The sequence below is a fragment of the Orbicella faveolata genome, unplaced genomic scaffold, assembly GCF_042242905.1.
Source record: "Orbicella faveolata isolate gen_17 unplaced genomic scaffold, um_ofav_v1 contig_48, whole genome shotgun sequence".
Classification (NCBI taxonomy): Eukaryota; Metazoa; Cnidaria; class Anthozoa; order Scleractinia; family Merulinidae; genus Orbicella; species Orbicella faveolata.
The window spans coordinates 6882330-6897500 of NW_028301578.1; the positions used below are offsets into that span (position 1 = coordinate 6882330).

General features: G+C 37.9%; 2 protein-coding genes and 2 pseudogenes across 2 annotated transcripts; all 4 read right to left on the bottom strand.

Annotated features, from left to right (window-relative positions):
* Window positions 1-101: 101 nt before the first annotated feature.
* Window positions 102-1463, bottom strand: LOC149096234 (melanocyte-stimulating hormone receptor-like; annotated as a pseudogene).
* On the bottom strand, window positions 1067-2844 carry LOC149096235 (melanocyte-stimulating hormone receptor-like). The gene has a single exon (XM_089281611.1). It carries the CDS (start codon window positions 2411-2413, stop codon window positions 1484-1486), a length of 930 nt encoding a protein of 309 aa, XP_089137737.1. The 5' UTR covers window positions 2414-2844; the 3' UTR covers window positions 1067-1483.
* Window positions 2845-4328: 1484 nt separating this feature from the next.
* LOC149096236 (histamine H2 receptor-like) lies at window positions 4329-5857 on the bottom strand (annotated as a pseudogene).
* Window positions 5858-9164: 3307 nt separating this feature from the next.
* On the bottom strand, window positions 9165-10256 carry LOC149096237 (melanocyte-stimulating hormone receptor-like). The gene has a single exon (XM_089281390.1). It carries the CDS (start codon window positions 10172-10174, stop codon window positions 9242-9244), a length of 933 nt encoding a protein of 310 aa, XP_089137516.1. The 5' UTR covers window positions 10175-10256; the 3' UTR covers window positions 9165-9241.
* Window positions 10257-15171: the final 4915 nt, after the last annotated feature.

Here is a 15171-nt window from a genome sequence, read left to right on the forward strand (position 1 = left end):
ATCCAACCATTGAAAATCATCCAGTTTTCACGGAAGAAATTCGCGCAAAAAACGTGAAATTAAACCTCTTTATTAGTTCAATACAATGAAACGAAACTAAGTTTCACTTTAAAGCTAACTGGTAGATTTATTCATTATTTTTTCAACTTAACTAGTTTGACAAACAAAACACTGTCTGATCGTGCATGTTCTTTATGTCTTGTTTCACTTCCTTGATCTTCTAGCAACAAAGAAGCGGGTTGAGAGATGACTTGAAACAAACAAGAGTTGGTGCTGATTCCCAAATAATATCAGGAATTGGAGATGATTTTTCATTCATTATTACAGCTAGGACTATACTGTGTGGCAAATAACAAGCTATTAATGTAACTTGTACCGAAATTGCAGTAGCCACTGTTTTTCTGTATCTTGCGACATTGACAGGAATTCCTCCACCGTCGGGTTCTCCATTTTGTTGTTGAGTCGCTAGATTTTGATAATGGCGAAGCACTAAGAAGATTTTCAAATAAGATAAAACTGATAGAAAAACGCAAAGTAAAATTAATAAGTAGTTATAACTTTGCGAGATCGCGAATTCCCAAATCATCAGCACAGAGAAACAAAGGGTGAGAATCCAGAAGAAAATGATAACCCTCGCAATCGCCTCAAAGTTACAGAGTATCTGTATCTCAAACCCAGCAGCAGGGCGAGAAGTCTGTCCACACTTATTGTGGTCATTGTTAGCAACGAAACTGAAGACAGAGTTGTGAAGGTAACTGCACAAATCGTTGCGGAGTAAAAACAAGAATCATTCGTGTTGTCTTCTTTTGCAAAGATCGCGTGGTATGTAGCAAGTCTTGGCTCTGAAACAAGGCCAACCGTGAACAGATCAGTGATTGCAAGGCAGCGGTACAGAAGTTTTGATGGCGGATGAAGGGAAGACTCCTTGTGGAACGCAACTAGTATCAAGGCATTGCCGAAGATGGCAGTAATGGAGAATAAAAAGTCTATGGTAGAAAAAATAACCCAATGTTTCCCTGATGAATGGGCTCTGCATAGCACAAATTGAATGGTGTTCTTATAATTTCTAACGGCCGAAGAATTTTCTATCGCCAATCGAGTTTCGCGCGTTGTAACTAAAAATGGTCTGCGACACTTTTAATTAATTCATTTTATCTGATATTTGGGCTTTTTTTTTAACAGGATTGAAACAGCTTTTTCAAAAATTACAAAACAGCGCCGAATAGATGTGGATCTAAACAGTGACTAAGATAACATCTATGATATTTTAATGTGGCGAGCGAATATTTCGTGTCGAAATATGAGTCAATCGATTTACAAATACAAGTTCTTAAAGGCCTGCAAACGGCTGTCAAAACGAAATGAAACAATTGTGTATGTAGATGTAGATGTAGATGCCTCTTTATTAGTTCAATACGATGAAACGAAACTAATTTCACTTTAAAGCTAACTGGTAGATGCATTCATTATTTTTTCAACTAAACTAGTTTGACAAACAAAACAATTGTCTGATCGTGTTCTTTACTTCTTGTTTCACTTCCTTGATCCTCCAGCAATAAAGAAGTGGGTTGAGAGACGAGTTTAAGCAAACAAGAGTTGCTGCTGATTCCCAAATGGCGTCAAGAAATGGAGATGATCCATGAATAGTAATTATAGCTATGACTATACCGTACGGCAAATAACAAGCTATTAATGTAACTTCTACCCAAATCGCAGTAGTCACTGTTTTTCTGTATCTTGCAATATTGAAGGGAATTCCACCACCGTTGAATTGTCCTTGTTGTTGCTGTGCTTGATTTTGATTATGACGAAGTGTGAAAAGGATTTTCAAATAACAAAAGAGTGAGACAAAAATGCAAATTAATATTAATGTAGAGTTATATACTTTTGCAAAGGTAAATTTCCAAATCATAATCACAGCGCAACCAAGGCCGAGAAGCCAATAGAAAGTTACTAATGCTCGAATACGCCTCAAAGTTACAACGTGTCTGTATCTCAATCCCAACAACAGGGCGAGAAGTCTGTCCACGCTTATTGTGGTCATTGTTAGCAGAGAAACGGCAGACAGTGTTGTGAAGTTAGCTGCAGAAATCGTCGCAAAGTAAAAACAAAGATTAGTTAAGTGGTTTTCTTTCGCCAGGAGCGCCTCATAAACAGCAAGGCTTGGTTCTGAAATAAGGCCTACTAACAGATCAGTGGTTGCAAGGCAGCGGTAAAGAAGTTTTGATGGCGGATGAAGGGAAGACTCTTTGCGCAACGCAACTAGAATCAGCGCATTGCCACAGATAGCAGTAATGGAAAAGAAGAAGTTTATAGCCGAAAGAAACGCCCAATGTTTTCCTGATGAATGGGCTGTGCATAGGAGAAATTGAATGCTCTTCCTGTATTCTGTGATGGCCGAGGAGTTTTCCATCGCTTGTCGAGTTTCCGTGTTGCCCCAGGAAATGAAAATTAGCTACGACGCCGACTATCAATTCAGTTTACGTCAAACCTGGTCACGTGGGCGTGTGCTTAAAACATGTTTAATGGAGCAGAATAGGTGTCAATCTTATAATTTACTACGTTAACATCTCTGCCGAGATAGAAAATTGATTGGTTCAATTATGAACTAGGTTGGTCAGTCAATCGTTGTTTCGTTGATTAGACACAGACAACCAAAAACTCGGTAATTGCGAGGCGCGATACAAAATTTTGACGGTAAACGTAGAGATATCACGCTTTCCGATGCAGTTTAAACTAGTGTATTTTTTACAATGTCATTCTCGTCCCCAGAGGCCGCGCTCCTTTTGGTCAGCACCAAGAATTGCGACCTCTGGGCTGGTCCAACACCGGAAGTCCACATAGACAAAGCAACAACAATAGCACTTTTACACAGCATCAAGTGAAAAAAAAGGGTGGTATTAACTCATAAAAGAAGAGCTAGAAAATGCTTGGAATGAAAGTGATATCTTTTAAGCCGTTTCGAACGATCACAGAAAACAAACGTTACTGCTAATGTTGTCAATGACATACGCCACATATAAATTGAGCAGTTATTAATGGTCTTAAGCAAACACCAAGATAACATGTCTCAATACTAAAATATGACATGCGATTACCTGATTGCAAAAGTAGCATATTTACCTGCAATTATAACTGTTTCACTGGAAACTAGGAAGCACCCGCTTTGCACCGATAATAAAGAAAGACAAAGTAAAAGGAAACAGACAAACAAATAACAAAAACAAAAACAAGCAAACAAAACTTGACGTTGTCAGTGGCTCAGTTCTCTGTAGCAAAAACCTGAAGCGCCTCATCACGAATTCGCTTTCAGTTCTTCAGACAGATAAAGACGGTGTAAATTAAATATTCAATAGCTAGTTTTCGACGCAACTACAATAGCCTCCACGGCATGTCTCCTGGCAGAAACAAGGAAAATAAGTTCTCGTTAGATATTTATTTATTAATTATTTTTTGAGGAGAAGTAATGGAATGATGGATAAGGAATTATGCATTTTTTTTCAAATACAGCTAAAATGAAAATAGCTGTTCATATTTTAAGGTGGCTTCATGCTTGCAGTTAAGAGTAATTCTATGAAATATGTCGACTGAGACGAAATGCGTCACTTCAGGATGTAGATGCGCGCATAGAGGACACGCACTATTAAGGAATAGTGAAATTGACAGTTGCTGTCTGTAGAATGAAGGCAATTGGTAAAAAGTAAATAATTTTCTTTTTGACTAATTTAAATGAATAGATATGTTTGTTTTTCTTAGCTATTGATGGGATAAGCGCAGTACATCTATACATTAAAGCTGCTTTTAAAATGACGGGCGATTTCAAAAGGGTTGTTCCGTTTACATGTAAGAGTCTGCAACCAGTCATGTGCCTGAGATGCCCTTCACCATCAATAACTCTCCGTTTCTCTGTGTACACGCCTTGCAGGTTCATCAAAATACAACATAATTGGTTAAAGCACAAATTCTTAAAGGCTTCTCTTCTTTCTATTGGGGAATTTGGTGTCCTGTAAATGTAAATAAAGCTGCACCTGCTTAATTGATCAAGTAAGAAATATTCCATGCACTGAAAACTGAGAGACCAGAAATTTCGATCATCTACTAAACAAGATTTTATGTGTGTTTTTTTTTTTAGTGTATTTCATTTCATGCGTGTTTCGACAACGAAAAAAGGACGATGCAAACTTTTACTCATCTAAAATGACCCTATTGGAACCATTGCAAAGGGCATACGTTTACACACGGGGATATTTTTCCGGACAAATAAACGAATACGAAAGTTCTAATCCAAAAGGTACCAAAAGCAAACTTACTGCGTCTATTTTTACCAGTATATTAAATTTGAGGCCGCCAATTGCCCAACATCCTTTCGATTTCTCTAGCGCTTTCTTCAGCGACATAATCAAAACAAAAACAAACGCTCGCAAAGCATTCGGTCGACAGAAAGTCTTTAAAAGGCCGCCTCATTTGACAAGCAAAGAATCTGCCTGATGGTGCTCTTTACTTGTTGTTTGATATGCGTCATCCTCCAGCAATAAAGGATTGGGTTTAAGGACGCATTTAAATAAACGAGAGTTGCAGTTAATCCCCAAATGATATCAAGAAGTGGAGACGATCCATGAGTAGTAAAGATAACTAAGACTATACTGTATGGGAGAAAACAAGCTAGTAATGCCTTAAGTACCCATATCGCAGTAGTCACTGTCTTTCTGTATCTTGCTATATTCAAGGGAGCCTCTCCACTCTCCGGTGGTCCTTGGTGTTGGTGGATTTGAGTATGTTGGTGGCGAAGTGTGAGGAAAATCTTCGAATACGAAAATGTTGAGACAAAAATGCAAAGTAAGATTATTGTGTAATGTAACTTTTTGTGATAATGAGGGTCCAAAACGATATCAATGCAAAAGTTATGCTGGGTATCCAATAGAAGATAACAAATTGCTCTAACCCGTCTTGAAGTTACTACTTGTCTGTATCTCAACCCCAAAATCAGAGCGAGTAGTCTATCAACACTAATCGCAGACAGCGTTAGCAAAGAAACTGCAGATAATATTGTAAAACTGACTGTCGAAAGGGCTGCGGAATAAAAACAAAGATCAGTCAATCGGTGTTCAGTTGCTAGGAAAGCGAGGTTTAAAGCAGAGCTTGGCTCTGAAATAAGGCCGACCAACAGATCAGTAATTGCAAGGCAGCGGTACAAGAGTTTGGAAGGTGGACGTAGATATGTCTCCTTGTATAACGCAACTAAGATCAAAGTATTTCCTAGAAATGCGGTAACGGAGAAGAGGCTGTTTAAAGCAGACAGGAAAAATCAATGTTTTCCTGATAAACGGTCTGTACAAAACAGGGCTTGAATAGTCTTGCTGCAGTCTTCCTTGTCGGTAGAGTTTTCCATTGCAAACTGAGTTCTGTTTTTTTTTCTTTTTTTTTTTTTGAAGCAGCTGTCTTAAAAAGGCATCCGATACTCAAATCTAGGATTTAAGTCGAAAAGATGCTGTAAACTTTAAGAAACGGTACAAATGTACCTTCGGTTTAACTCTCAGACACTACAAAAGCTATTACTGATAGTCAATTTCTGTAGAATCATCGTTTCTTTGTGATGAGCGTAATACTGATCTAATCGCTCTATATCTGTTAAAGGAAGCTTAAAACCACGGCGTAATATTATTTTAGTTAATGCCGTCCGTTTTGGATGTTTGACACACTTGTTATTGATGTTTAATTGTTTGGCCACAGTTTGATGTATATATTGGATTTACATATTCATGCTTAAGTCAAACGAGCTAAACATCTGTCAGTCAGGCGATTTTCCTTACGGCGAGTCCTCTGTAGCCCTTGAATTTCAATCTGCCAACTTTGCTGTATGAAAGTTTTCTGCTTGAATTCAATGACAACGTTGTTAAGATTCGATAGTTCGTATTTGTCTGTTAGATTCAGATCAGAACTAGTTGAAATCGATTTAGATTTTTTCGATGGTAGTAAACTGAAGTGAACGCCGGTGAAACTTGCAGTTGCATAAATTTATCTTCGTTTAAGTTTTGCTACATTTTGTCTTCGCCGCTACTATTTGGCATCACACGATAACACCGTTAGACTCGCAGGCTGAGCACAACTGAAATCATTTGTGCTCTCCTTAGTGCTGCGTGACGCCGTTAACACAACTGACCTCCACACCTGCCTGGCAAGTTTAGCTAAGTTTAACAGTTGTTAATGTCGAGGCTCCTACACTATGCAATAAACGATTGAATTTTGAAAACCTAGTCTTTTTAGAGATAATGACGAAATATTTTTAGACAAAGTGATACAGTATGTGATGATATAAACTTGCAAAAAGTTGCCTATTATTTTAGGACTCGCAAAATTATAGTTATCCTAAATTCGAGGCATATCAGTTATTATTTAGCGAACAGTATTTTTCCTCCTTGTACCGTAAGCAATATTTGTCGTAGTTAAGGCGTTTCGAATTTGAAAACGGGGATCTAAGAAAAGGCAAACACCAATGCCGGGCAATCACAAAAACAAGTTGATTCAACACAGAGTATTTATATCTAATACTACTAGCCATTCAAATATTTAACAGGCTAAGCAAAATATGGTTATTTTCCGGTGGCGATCGGATCAATTATTTGCCATCAATGATCTGCGAGACAGTGACAGCCATTCGATCACCAGGGCTGTTTTCATATGTAAATCACTCTCTGACAGCTAAGGGAAGCGATGTGCCGTTTCTGAGACAAGAGCCTGGTTAAAACGTTGCGTGAGCGGAATAATTTTGCAGCAAAACAAGCAGACATTATTTGTAGGTAGTTATTTGCAAGTCAGGTGGTGTATCCTCGGCTAATGAAAAGGAAGAAAAAAACCGCCATCGAATGATAATAAGCTTTGTTTGCACTTCGTGAAGGAAAATGTTGCATATTCCTGATCGTCTTAAAATTAGAGCTTTTCGTTCCTACACAAGAAAAAGTGAACATTTTTGGAAATTTTTCTCACTTGACCGCTGAAGTTAATTCAACCACGTCAAGACGTGAAATAACGAGACTTCCATAAACATAGAAAATAATTGCAAAGTAAGAAAATGAAACCTTTAATTTGTTTTGTGCTTTATTTAAACCTATTCTGCCTAAGAGTGTGACGTGATCGTGGTGTTTCAATACATCTCGTTTCGCTTCTCTCACCTTTCAACAATGATAAATTGGGCTGAGTGACGAGTTTAAATAAATGAGAGTTGCCTTTTATTTCCCAAAGAGACACGCTGATCAATGAATAGTATTTTCACTATATCGTATCTCTAGGCAATCAAATGATTTTGAGTACAATTTGGAATGAATAAGCAAGAGCAAATTTTTCAGACTAAAAAAAAAATGATTATTCCCAGTAGGGCGAGTGCAATTTGTAATCTTTGAAAATTTAATTAGTGCTTAATAACTCCAAATTGCAGGACAAAAATCATTGAATACATTGCAACTTATAATAATATACATTCAATTTATGTTCAACCTGCCGCAGTTAATTATAATTTTTTGCACTCAATTTCAACTTTCTACACTGTTTGAGATTAATTGACGAGCCCTCGGCATATCAGCACGAGGAATTTTTTTTCATTAAATCAGTATTGTATTTGTATTGTATTGCGCATGCATGTTATTAGGCAGATAACAAGCTACCAAGGTCCAAACCCCCTATTTCACAGCAGTCAGTTACTTGTTCAAGATATAACATACCCATTTACTAAAAATAATCTTACTATATCATTTTGGCAGCATCGCCTCCAGCCCAAGACCCCGATGATGTCATTCTTCTATTTTTATAACATGACGTGTCCGACATCCTCACCTCATCCCCCTGGGCTTACACCTTTTTGCAGAATCCTCAAATGGAAAGTTAAGGACAAGCTCTTTTCAGCGTATCTGGCAAGTTGGATGGAGCAATACTGAAAAAAAAAACAAACAAACAAACAAAAAACAAACAAACAAACAAACAAAAACCACAAACATTGATAAAAAAAAAAGTTGTGACCACTTCTGGTCATCCTCGATGTAACAACCTCACAACTGACGTCAGTCGGTACAATTTAGTAAGGGAATGGTATATTGTTTGCAAAAACCACCCTCAGTTTTAGCTTTAAGCGGTTCTAACTTAAGGCTAGCTTTCAGTAGCGAAGGGGTCGTAGCCGGAGTCATAATCAGAAGCGTAGCGCGATGATACGATCTAGTGAAAATCAAACCGACGGAGTTAGAAGCAGAAAACAAATTCTGCTTATGAATTTATCGCTTATGATCCAGTGAAAACTAGATTGTCGGAGTCGCAAACAGAAGCGTAAGAATAAACCAATCAAAATTTTCGATTCCAAGCCTTGTGGTTGGTTGGTTCTTCTGCTTCTGCTTCCGACTCCAGCGACTAGTTTTCTCTGGATCATCTAGATCACGAGTGACGGAGTAGTAAACGGAATTGGAAGAAATGGAAACGTTCTGATTCTCCCGATTCCGATTCCGACGAGCTTATGACTCCGCTTATGACTCCGATTATCGATTTTCACTAGGTCGTAAGCGCTCTTACCACTCCAGCTACTACTCCGACTCAGACTCCATCGTTAGTGATAATTTTAAGAAGTAAATAACATGTCGCGTTGTTCCGTTGAATTAAGTCTGCTGCAATGAGCTACATGAATGATATATTAGTCATAGCTTATCATAATTACACCAACACCGGCGTATGTTGGCTCTTGTTTTGCGATACCAGTGCCGCTGTATAATGAACTCATTGTTTGTCTTTGGATTTGCCTCGGCGGCTCTTTATCATACTGCACAACTGGTAACAAAAAACATTCTAATGTGCTCTTTTTCTGCTATTGGGGAAATTCGTGGCTCATCGATTTTTAACTGCTACGTGACGTCCAGAGAGAAAGCGTTAGAGCGAGAGAAAAGCTTCCTTAAATAGCAACTACTTCCCTGAAAACAGAGATGCCAAAATGTCAATCGTGCAATGTCAATGTATATTTATTCATGTCATTTATACGTACTTCGATAATGATGAATCCAATGGACATGCAATAATTTAACTATTGTTCGAATGTGAACTATACATTCATCATCAAAAATGATCCAACTATTGAAAACCATCCAGTTTTCACGGAAGAAAATCGCGCAAAAAACGTGAAATGAAATCTCTTTATTAGTTCAATACAATTAAAACGAAACTAAGTTTCACTTAAAAGCTAAATGGTAGATGTATTCATTATTTTTTCAACTTAACTAGTTTGACAAACAGAACACTGTCTGATCGTGTTCTTTACTTCTTGTTTCACTTCCTTGATCCTCCAGCAATAAAGAAGTGGGTTGAGAGACGAGTTTAAGCAAACAAGAGTTGCTGCTGATTCCCAAATGGCTTCAAGAAATGCAGATGATCCATGAATAGTAATTATAGCTATGACTATACTGTATGACAAATAACAAGCTATTAACGTAACTTCTACCCAAATTGCAGTAGTCACTGTTTTTCTGTATCTTGCAATATTGAAGGGAATTCCTCCAGCGTTGGGCTCTCCCTCTTGTTGCTGTGCTTGAGCTTGATTATGACGAAGGGCGAAAAGGATTTTCAAATAACAAAAGAGTGAGACAAAAATGCAAATTAATATTAATGTAGAGTTATATATTTTTGCAAAGGTAAATTCCCAAATCGTCATCACAGCGAAACCAAGGCTGAGAAGCCAATAGAAAGTTACTAATGCTCGAACGCGCCTCAAAGTTACAACGTGTCTGTATCTCAATCCCAACAACAGGGCGAGAAGTCTGTCCATACTTATTGTGGTCATTGTTAGCAGAGAAACAGCAGACAGTGTTGTGAAACTAACTGTGCAAATCGTCCCAAAGTAAAAACAAAGATTAGTTAAGTGGTTTTTTGTCGCCAGTAGCACCTCATAAACAGCAAGGCTTGGTTCTGAAATGAGGCCTACTAACAGATCGGTGACTGCAAGGCAACGGTAAAGAAGTTTTGATGGCCGATGAAGGGAAGACTCTTTATGCAACGCAACTAGAATCAGCGTATTGCCACAGATGGCAGTAATGGAAAAGAAGAAGTTTATAGCGGAAAAAAACGCCCAATGTTTTCCTGATGAATGGGCTGTGCATAAGAGAAATTGAATGCTCTTCCTGTATTCTGTGATGGCCGAGGAGTTTTCCATCGCTTGTCGAGTTTCCGTGTTGCCCCAAGAAATGAAAATTAGCTGCGACGCCGACTATCATTTCAGTTTACGTCAAACTTGGTCACGTGGGCGTGTGCTTGAAACAGGTTTAATGGAGCTATTCATATTTTAACGTGGCTTCATGCTTGCAGTTAAGATTAATTTTGAATTCTAATTCTGAATTACAAGTCGTAGTTTTCTTTATGACTAATTTAGGTGAATAGATATGTTTGCTTTTCTTAGCTTTCGATGGGATAGGCAAAATACATCTTTACATTAAAGCCACTTTTAAAATGACGGGCGATTTCAAACGGGTGTTCGTTTACATGTAAGAGTCTGGAACAAGCCACATGGCTGAGATGCCCTTCACAATCAATAACTCTTTGTTTCTCTGTGTTCGCGCCCTGCAGGTGCCGCAAAATCCAACAAAATTGGTAAAGCTAAGGTACAAATTCTAAAAGGCTTCTCTACTTTCTATTGGGTAATTTGGTAGGTTGTAGCTGCAATGAAAACTGCACCTGCTTAATTGATCAAGTGATAAATATTCCATACGCCAGAAACTGAGAGATCGAAAATTTCGATCATCTACTAAACATGTTTTTATTTGTTTATTTCATTTAATAAGTGTTTCGACTACGAAACGTAAAAAGGACAATGTAAACTTCATTTTTCCATTGTTGGAATATGAGTTAGTCATTACTCATCTAAAATGACCCTATTTGAACCATTGCAAAGGATATACATTTATGCAATGGGATGTTTTTCCGTAGAAATAAATGTTTCCGGATTCATCGATATTAGGGTATTCAAAACGTTAACGTTTACACTAAATGGGTTTTCGGATTCCTAATTAACAGTTTACACACTGATATCGCTCCTTGTCAAAATTCACAGGATCAGTTACCAAGAGTTTAATTTGTTGTTCGGTGAACATGAACAACATGGCGCTCAAATAGAAGTCAAGAACGGATCAAGGCACTACGGGAAACGTTAGCTGGGTAAATGATAATTCCTCACGAATTAGGAAGAAAATTCTCCTTATGGCTAGCGCAAACTCGTCTAAATTTAATTTTAATCCAATTTGACCTAAAGTTATGGATTATTATGAATTATTTTTCGACCGTTTAGTCTGACAAACACATATATGTATGTATGTGTGCATTTGAAGGTGTACGAAATTCAATCGAATTGATGTGCTTAAGCTATTCTGCTTTTGATTGCATTTCTTGGAATCGATTAATAGCTCATTACTCGTTTCCAGGTCTTTAAGGCAAGAAATGAGTCAAGGTCTTTATATCAGCCTATAAATGTTTCAGTCTATTTTCCTTAGCCTTTGTCGTTGTTATTTGCGTTTCTCAAGCAAGCGAGACATTTTGAATTTCAGAGTTATGGCGGTGCGTGACATACACCTACGAACACGTTTCTCAAAAAACATATACTTATCTCGTGATTTTTAGCCCATTCAGAAGTTAAAGAATTAAGAAAAGTGCTAATGTAAACGCTTGTTTATTCAGTACAGATAATCAGTCGCCTAGATAGCCAAAGTAAGTTCCAGATGTTTACACTATTTACCGGCCGCAATGATGGCGTATCACGGAGGTACACCAACATGGCGGCTCCATACTGGGCTCTGTAAATTTGTGCAAAATATTTCGACGAATATCTGAGCTTGGGAAAAAACACAGACTTAAAAATTGGAGAAGTATCATCTTTATAAAAATGCACCTAACCCCCAAATTTTTTTTTCGCTAAAACGAATGTACATGTTATTTGAAATACTTCTGCGAAAAAATTTTTGGATTCGGTAAATCCTCAATTTTCTGTGCCCCGACGAAATCTCGAAAATAGCCCCAAAACACCGCCATTTTGTTTCACGACCGAGTTTGAGGAAAATGGGTCCCGCGGCTGTTGTGACGTCTACCCAGGTAGGTCGAATATCTCACGTCTTCTCATTTCCTCTCATTTCCTTCCAGAAGTGCTATCAGCTGTTGCAGCAATATCCCAGATCTAAAACAAGATATACTGTACAATTTACTGGCGATGATCGGTCAATGGTACAATAAAGACGTAAACGATGGTTGATTTTGTCGAACCGAAACAAGCGACCTGAGTCAGTGAGAACCATTGAAGAACTCTCGCTGGAATTTGTTCCGCACACTTTTAAACGCTATTTTCAAAATTTTCTCCTTAAAGCCAACCAGCAATTTGTCGAAATACTATCGACAACCTATATCTTCCAGTCCCGCAGTATTTATAACAGCCGGCAAAGTTGTGTGATCAATCAAGAAGCGTTACGAACAAATATACTGATGTGTAAATGGTATCCAGTCATTTCGCCAACGAGTCGTTTCGCCAACGTCTCGTTCGCCAACGTCTTAGGTCAATTCGCCAACGTCCTAAGTCGCTTCGCCAACGTCCTATTGGTCAATTCGCCAACGTCTAAATAAAAGTTTACCGTCACTTGTGTGTGTTGTCATTTATTTCATTCCCTTACCTAAAGTTATTTTCCATGCAAGAGCACCTCATTATTTACGACGACAGTTCTCTGCTACGCTACCCCTCCCGCTAAGATTTTTTTTTTGTATGAATACCAACGGGGGGAGGAAGCGTGACTGATTTATAACAATCAGTACAGCTTGAATGTTACTAAAACTACCTAAAACTACCTAAAAATATCTAAACAGTATTAAGCATTCATTTATCACGCGCGTGTGTGCAATTAACCTTTCTTTTCCCATTTGAAAAAAAAAAAGAAAAAAAAATCAAAAGTTTCGCTATTGTTTAGAATATGTGACATTGTTTAGAATATGTGTGTAACATTATCTGCGGACCGCTTAGCTATAGTGAACACATCCTTTTCGCTTATCCGACGAATTTCACTGCAAACTTTGAAAAAATTTACATTGGTTATTTGGAGTTACGACTTAAAACGTGTGGCAATGTGAAATCGGTAATTGTATGAAATGTTTCCTTCCGCCTTGCTTCTCGTAGCTTCAAAAATACAGGTCCAAACAGTTCTCGATTTTCGATCGATCGAAGCCTGTGTTTTGGAGGTCATTAAGGTGGCTGAACACAGTTTTTGATACCTTTCTTTCATTCACCTTTTTCTCTAAAACTCTTCATCCCTCGGTAGCCAAAAATGGCAACAAGCAAGTTAATAACACAAACTTTGGTTTTTTGATGGTTAAGCTGACGTATGTGCCGTTTTCATGGCAACATGAATAAATGTAAACAGGCCTTTAAAATCGGTTTTGTTTATTTGCAGAAAATCTAGTCATTAGATTTTCTCTATCATTTGCATGCAACAAGCTTGTAACGATTCTCACAAGTTAACATCATTTTGCAAATAATTTAACAGAGAGATCTTTAATTATCCCTTCTTGTGGGTTCACTGAAATATCTAGAATTTCCTCAGTTAAAGTTCAATTATTTTCAATACTTCAGTTACTTATTTCTTAAAGTATTTTTGTGCCAAATTTCGTGAAATTCTAATGAGTGGTTCTCGAGAAATAGGCGTATTACCAAGAGTGCAATTTTTCATTCAATCGCAATTTTTTGACTTACTACGCATGCGCTGCATTTAACTGGGTTCTTTTGGTAACAAAGAAAAAGCTGAGAATTGCTGGGTTCTTTGCATCGTTACCTTTTCTAACATATCTTTGTAATAAAAGACTAAAGCCATCAATACACTGCGTTCAATCATAGGGAAAAAATAGCTCAGATAGTGCGGGTGTCGAGTAAATAAAATGATCGCTCTATTGACGGCATGTTTGTTTTTTTTCCAATTCTTGTGCGCGCGCTGAATTGCATCAGCAAAAGCGCGCACGAAAACTGTGTTCGGCCTCCTTAAGTCTCGAAAACTGCAACACCTACGTCGCTCTTATAGACATGAAGCATTCCAGAAACTTAAACACAAACTGGATTTAATAGCACAACCATACATTGACAAACTGCATTCTCGCTAAGGACAAATGTAAACGGGTTATAAACACGCGTGGGAGTCTTGTGTTTAGCTGACGAAATTACCATCCAAAGCAGTCCTTGAGTTTTCTTTCCTGCTTTTCGTTTGCCTGCTCCTCCACTTCGTATCTAGCTTTCCATTCCTAATGCACAAGCACCTCGTCCGCAAAAAAGTGTTCCCCGTCGTCGCTTGAAATATTGTAAATAGTTCACAAAGCTCTAAGCAGTGAGTTCACGGTTGTTGAACGTACTCGATCGAAGTTTATTTCGGTGTCTTCCGAATCGAAACCTAACTCTGACTCCAGTGACGAAAAAGAAATGATTTTGAAACAAAACTTGGACGTTTTAGTCCCAAAATATATTGGAACGATTAATTTTGTTTTCCATTTTCTCGAGCAAATACAGAAAGCTGACCGAGGCGCCACTGTGTTTGGTTCCTGGGTAGACGTCATCAGCAACCGCCGCCCCAGACTCCCTGAAACGCGGTCGTGTAACGCTTCAGGCGCGACTTTGAGAGGGCATAGAAAATCGAGGATTCAACCAAATTCAAATATTTTTTCGCCCAAATGCTTCAAATAACAAGTGGATTCGTTTTAGCGAAAACAAATTTGGGGGTTGGGTCCACTTTAACGTCCTATAACATCACAATTTCTTGACTTTATCCACTAACTGGTTTGCAAATAATTTTTTGTGTCAGGATTGCGTGACAGTGCAAGAGAAGAATTGTTTTTCTGGGGTCAACATATATTAGTTTCTTTCACCTTAAATGTACAATAATTCGCTACATGGGTTTTACTCTTGTAAAGACACATAACTCTGTTACAAGAAAATAACGAGAGAATATCCTTTAGTTCGAGATTTTATCTTTATTATACTTAACGAAGTTTCTCAGAGCGTTTTACTTAGGTGTACTCGAACAGATACATTCGTAAACAAATTCTCTAACCTTTCTGCTCTTGTTGCTCAGAAGTTCTTGAGTTTGTGTAGGGATTCTACTTGGTTCACGATCTAAAAATACGATGACGCTTTTGAAGATG

Coding starts and splice junctions, on each gene's coding strand:
- LOC149096235 (XM_089281611.1), bottom strand. CDS start 2,413: ATGGAAAACTCCTCGGCCATCACAGAATACAGGAAGAGCATTCAATTT.
- LOC149096237 (XM_089281390.1), bottom strand. CDS start 10,174: ATGGAAAACTCCTCGGCCATCACAGAATACAGGAAGAGCATTCAATTT.